General features: G+C 37.8%; 1 protein-coding gene across 1 annotated transcript; it reads right to left on the bottom strand.

The window, feature by feature from the left end:
- Window positions 1-447: 447 nt before the first annotated feature.
- On the bottom strand, window positions 448-2,138 carry LOC137737227 (xyloglucan 6-xylosyltransferase 2-like). Its single transcript, XM_068476652.1, has one exon. The coding sequence runs from the start codon at window positions 1,952-1,954 to the stop codon at window positions 563-565; it is 1,392 nt and encodes a 463-aa protein (XP_068332753.1). The 5' UTR covers window positions 1,955-2,138; the 3' UTR covers window positions 448-562.
- Between the last annotated feature and the right edge of the window lie 3,862 nt (window positions 2,139-6,000).

The raw sequence follows: 6,000 nt of genomic DNA, 5'->3' as shown, positions 1-6,000 counted from the left end.
TAATTCTTTTAATGAATCTAGGGGTATTCAATCAAGATTTTAAATGATTCTCTGAAATTCAATGGGTATTCAATCAGGATTTTAAGATAGTTTATTAAAATCCTTAGAAATCCAAATGTATTCAATTAGAATTTTAAAGAAGTTTATAACATTCCAGGTGTATTCAATTAGAATTAGAATTTAAAGAATTTGGAAAAGTTGAGGAATTAGAGGGTATTAGAGAGATTTTGTAATGTATTTTAAGCATCCACAAATCTTACATATTCCCATGAGATTTCGAATGAATTGAATCAAAATTTTACATGAAATCTCTACAAATCAATTAAACTTCATAACAATTCATGAATTTATAAATCCATTAAAATCTCTCAAATTCCCAATTGTATACTCTCTAAATCTATTAAAGTCTCTCAAATTTTCAAATGAATACATCCCCTAAATTTGAAGCTTAATATTCCTTCAAAAAATCATTAACAAAAAACATCAAAAGTGAATTACAAATTGACAGTATTATTAACTAAATAAATTAAAAAATATATTAGCAAAAGCAAAAAGTGGAAAATCAGGAAGATGATGATGGCCTGATTCGCCTGACAGCTTTGAAAGCAGGGTGCAGCAATCCAAGCTTGTCCTTCACCTCCAGCGGATTGCTACTCTCATTCCTTACCCTCTTCACTCTCCTACTTCCCAGCGACTTATGCTCGAACCCGTACATCTGCAACACCTGATTATCCCCAAAATTGTACGCCCGGTCCATCTGCTTCAAGCACCGCTCCACCGGGTAATCCCCGAACTTCCCGCACGGCTTGCACCCGACGAAATGCGTCACCAGCGGCCACCGGTGGTCGCCCAGCCCCGGGCGGTGGTTCTCGATCATCTCCTCGTATCTGTCCACCAGAATCCCCCAATAACCGTGGAGATAATACCCGTTTTCCAAGTACACCTTCTCCCCCCAAGTGTCCCTTCCTTTCGCTAATATATAAACCATGGCGGACTGATCGTCGGCTTCGAAAACGGGTCGCCCTTTGAGCTCCCGGGTCAGGACCTTACCCGCCTCGTCCCGGATCTTCCCCTTCGGACCCATCGGCGCCCAGACGTCCAGCATGTCGAGCGACCATTGGCAATTTCTGAGCAGGAACGACCCGGTGTTCAACCCGATCCAGTTCTTATCATCGTACACCATCTCGTTCCATCCGTGCATAACGAAATTGTGATCCTTGTATCGCTCCCAGGGGACCTCGAACGCCATGTCGGTGAACATGGCGTCAGAATCCATCCACCAGAGGAACTCCACCTCCGGGTGGGACAGGAGGAGCTTGCGGATCAGCGGCAGCTTGGCCCAAAACCCGGCCATTTCCGCGTCCAGAAGGGCAAAATTGTAAAAGACCTCGATCCCGTGGAGGCGGCAGTAGTCGATTTTGTTCTTGATCGATTTCAATAGGTAGTGGTCACCAACCGGATTTTCGCACGGTTTGGGCGACGACCCGGTTACCAGCAGGACCCGGGGCTTATTGGGTCCAACAAAATTGGGGAAACTCGGGTTTTTCTTCAGCCAATCGGATCTCTGCTCGTCCCAGTCCGATATTTTGGGGCCGAGACTGTAGGGCTGGTTCGGGTCGCGCTTCTCGTCTTCCGTTTCCGGCTCGTCTTTGAGGATTTTGGATATGTCGAACTCGGCGTAGTTGTTGGACTGGCCGGCCTGGTCGGCATCGTTTTGGTTGGTTTCGGGGGTGGCTTCCTTGAGCACTCGATGGGGCTCCACGCGCCGGTTGTGCGTGTAAAACCGTTCGCGGATGTCGTTGAAGTCCTGCTCTGGTGTTCCGAACTTCCCGGCTCCGACTGTGCCGCGCAGGACGACGACGGTTAAGAACAAGCACAGAAACGTCACCGTTCCCTGCCGCAAAGCTCTCTGGATCTGGCGGGCCCGGCGAGGCCCTAAGCACCGGTCCAGCATTCTGACTCGCCCGAGTTGAACCGGAAGGTGGATACAAGAAGTGCGGCGTTTGAGGTTGCCTTCAGGATTTTATACTCCGAAGGAGGTTAGGATTGTAAATATGGAGGAAATGGTGGGCGTTTAGGGGGTGAGGTTTAGAGCAGTGAGAAGGACAAGCGTCGGTGCTGGCTTGGGGGAATGAAGATCAGAAATGTATGTAGCTCCCGACAAGTTGCCTATTATTTAAAATTAATTTCTAGAAGTTGTATTTTTTATTTACGTTCTTCTCGCACGTCATCGCGTTGGAGGGAAAAACTATTCGGCGGTCCAATCGTGGGGGGGACTCGTCATCCCGCAATCCCGCCAATCTTCTTCTATTTTTTTTTTTTTTTTACAGTAAAATGAATGGAAATTTGGTTAAATCATACAATAAGTAGTTTAATTTGGTATCAAATTCATTATCTATAGGATCCGAATCAGTGTCGATTATACTTTTTTTTCCTTTTATAATAGTAATTTACTAAATATATTGATCAAGAAGTATAATTTAATGTGTTGTGCAAGGGTTGAAGGCTACAACTAAGCTCGACAAAATGATGATATAGCCCATCAATTTGTTTTTTTGGCGAGAATTATAAATTGAAGCGTGTCCCACGCTTTTAAGGCTTTGATTGGGACTATTTTAACCTCATAAAATCATCTTCAAATAAGATGTTAAATTTTAAACCTAATATTTAAATTGGAGGCTTACATGACACTTTGACATCTTTTATACTTTTACTCTTCAACCGATATGTCAAATTTTAAACATAAAATAATAATTCATGTACTTTTTTTGCATTGGGAATGAAAAGAAACAAAAGGATAATGCTTTAAACTAATAAAAAAATTAATAAAAAGAATTTAATAATTAATTAAAAAGATCTGAAGGTGCTATCAAATTTGGTAGCAAGGAGGAGAGATGTCAATCCATGTCATGCCACATCAGATTTGACTTCTCAATTGGAAAACATTAATGCTATCTTTTGTTACCGTTATTTCTTATGTGGATAATTTGATATCTTATTTAAAGATACTCTAAGGTGTCTATGCTTTCATTTTGACTAGGCAAATTTTATAAGGCAGACGTTGCTTTCTGAATTTGAGGCTACATTATTAATTAGCCAAGCCCACACGTCTCCCTTAGATATGCTCTAAGGTTGACCTTCTATTTTGCCAGACGGTGCGATGTACTTTTACCATGCAAGTTGTTGTTCGATTTAAATTATTTTTAATGTGGCAGGTTCATTATAAGTTATTTTTCAACTTAGGATCTTGACGAATACAATAATAAATTATTATAACTTGAACTTTAAATCATTATATAATACTCTGCAAAGTTGCCAAAAAGGAATTTGCCAAATGAGATGCATCATAAAGTCGTGGGTACTATTTGAGATTGAGATTTTGATACCAAAAATATTTGGGTGATTATTAACTCATTATTGAGATTTCATGAGTTGTTTCAAATCTAAACAATTATTTGCACTCCCACTTTTGGTGCAGTTCATAATTGTATGATAAAAGTAATTTTTGTATTAACTGCAAACGACATTTTATTACAGTGGTTGAAACAATCATGTTCATGCCATGATGCATGTATTCTCACTAATTCTCTTTTTTTTTTTTTTTTTTTTAATAACTAACTATTCAACCCATTACAATTATGCTCATGCACCAGGATGTCCTCATCGATGCCCTTTTTTCCTAATAATTTTCATTTTTTCATCATACTACACATATTACCAAAAAAAATTAAATCGGCGAAATTTTCATAATAAGTTGAATGATGCATGTACAATGTTTTGTTGATATGTATTTTTTTTCCTCCACTATAGCGTTATGAGCCACTTGTACAACACGATGTTGATTCACATATTTCATGTAAGTAATTCTCGTAAACATGAATATTTGAATTCTATAAAATTCACTAAACTAGGAAACAATATTCGTATTTTAACAATCATACGTACGAAAACAAGAAAGTCAACCAAAATCACGAGGCCTCATTTGTTTAGCTAGCTAGAAAGCAGAAATGTTGTCATGATCACCAATTCACTATGTGACCACGAAAACGAGACTCAGCTAGAGAGATCATGTTCACGAGGCCACTTTTGTTTACGTAGAGATCATGAGAGGCTTCACTTCACAGTTTCACAGGCTCACAACAAGCAAATCAAACTCCAAATTAAGTGAAGAAAACCAAAAGCATGTGTTATGTTTGTGTGCCACTTTAGACAGATTAATCAAGTCACATGGATCTGTCTGTGTCCGCGTGTGACGTTCTAACAGCCAATTCCAATTTAACTGGCCACGAGGCGAGGAGTTAACACCTAATGTGACGGCTTCTTCAGCAAACAAAATGGAGTTTTAACTGATAGCATGTGCTGGGCTGTTTCGAAAACCAAACGAAGTTTTGACACATAGCACATGTGATTGGAGTTTTGACGTTCTAAGAAATTCCGTTTTGCTGGGCTGTCTCGAAAACAAAACGGAGTTTTGACTGATAGCGTGTGCGATATCTACATATGGCAAATAACTGGCAAGCACTACGCAACTCCGATCACTTTCTAACCTAGATAATTAATATAAATAATAGTCCAAGTTTCTTTTTGCCCTTTATTAATATATGGATTAATCTTCTTTAATCATCTTTTCTATTCACTAATCTTCTTTAGTCAATTCATGTCTTTATCTCATTGGAAATCTTTGGCATTTGGATGTAGAAAGCACATATGAGGGAGAAAGATTTGCATGAAACGAGTTATGTGCAAGTTTTTCTTCACATGCATGATAATGTATTACTGAATGAGAACGCCACGTGATTGTAAATTTCTAATTTCATGTAAGTTGCTCTCCATATGAGGGTACCCACACAACATTCTAACTTTATTATACCATATGAAGTGTGAGATCTGTACGTCCCTTTTTACTTCTCACATACTCTTCTAATTTTCAGTTATCGGATCGGATATTTGAAAAAGATTAAAGGACAAACATTAACAAAAAGTATGTGAGAAGTTAAAATAATGTTTGGAAAGCACATCCCATAACATATATTACAAGAGAAGGAATTGAGCATATGAGTTTGGTCACATCACTCATAAACTCCTTTTAATTTTCATCCAAAAGTATTACAACATTGATAATTTCATATAAAAAATATATGGTAAAAAAACTGATTACATGTCTAATAAAGGCTTAATGGCTAATTAAAAACATGGAGTATTGTATACTCCATATCACCAATTTTTGTTAAAAAAAATGTTCATACTTTTGTTGTGTGACTACAATAAAAAAATATAAACAAGTAAAAAATTGTATCTGTGTTGTTTTACACCTCTTAGGTTGGAGAAATTATTGCATACAATTGTTGTATACAACTTGTATTTAAAAACAACTTGTATTTAAAAAACCAAAGCACTCTATAGCAGGCGAAAAGACCTCCAAAATGCACCAAAGGAATCGTCCAATCCAAGTAGCCCCGGTCCGGCGCACAAGAGGATCCCACAAAATGCTCAATGATATTTGAGTAATGCAAAGGACATATGCATTGGGCTGTTCATGGAATCCACCGTCGGCCCAAACAAGCAATGGGGAATGAAGAGAAAATGAGGCTATGGGCACTTTTAGTGTAGTAAGGTCTCTGTGAAGAATAGGCAACTTAATTTCCTTAAATAAATAGTAATTGTCAAAATGCATCTCAATCCCAATAGCTCAACCAATTCGTATTTATAAAATAATAAAAGATAGTTTTATTTTTAATTTTAGATAATAATAAAAGATTGTTTGAAAGTATTTGAAAATATTGGAATGCAGTGTAAAGTGGAAGTAGTTAGGTATTTATGGAAAAAAAAAATTATGATTTTTTATATTTTAACTAGCTTTTTTATAATTTTTTAATGTTTTTTATAATTTTTAATAATTTAAATTGTGGCTGATATCATGATGACGTCAGCTTGAGTCTAATTGCCTCAATGGAGTGGAGTGTTTTGGGAAGGGGGAGGAGTGGATTGGGTTGCCTATTC

The sequence above is a fragment of the Pyrus communis genome, chromosome 6 (assembly GCF_963583255.1).
Source record: "Pyrus communis chromosome 6, drPyrComm1.1, whole genome shotgun sequence".
Classification (NCBI taxonomy): Eukaryota; Viridiplantae; Streptophyta; class Magnoliopsida; order Rosales; family Rosaceae; genus Pyrus; species Pyrus communis.
Note: the sequence above shows the minus strand (reverse complement) of the source record. Positions and strands in the feature narration are given on the sequence as shown.

Coding starts and splice junctions, on each gene's coding strand:
- LOC137737227 (XM_068476652.1), bottom strand. CDS start 1,954: ATGCTGGACCGGTGCTTAGGGCCTCGCCGGGCCCGCCAGATCCAGAGA.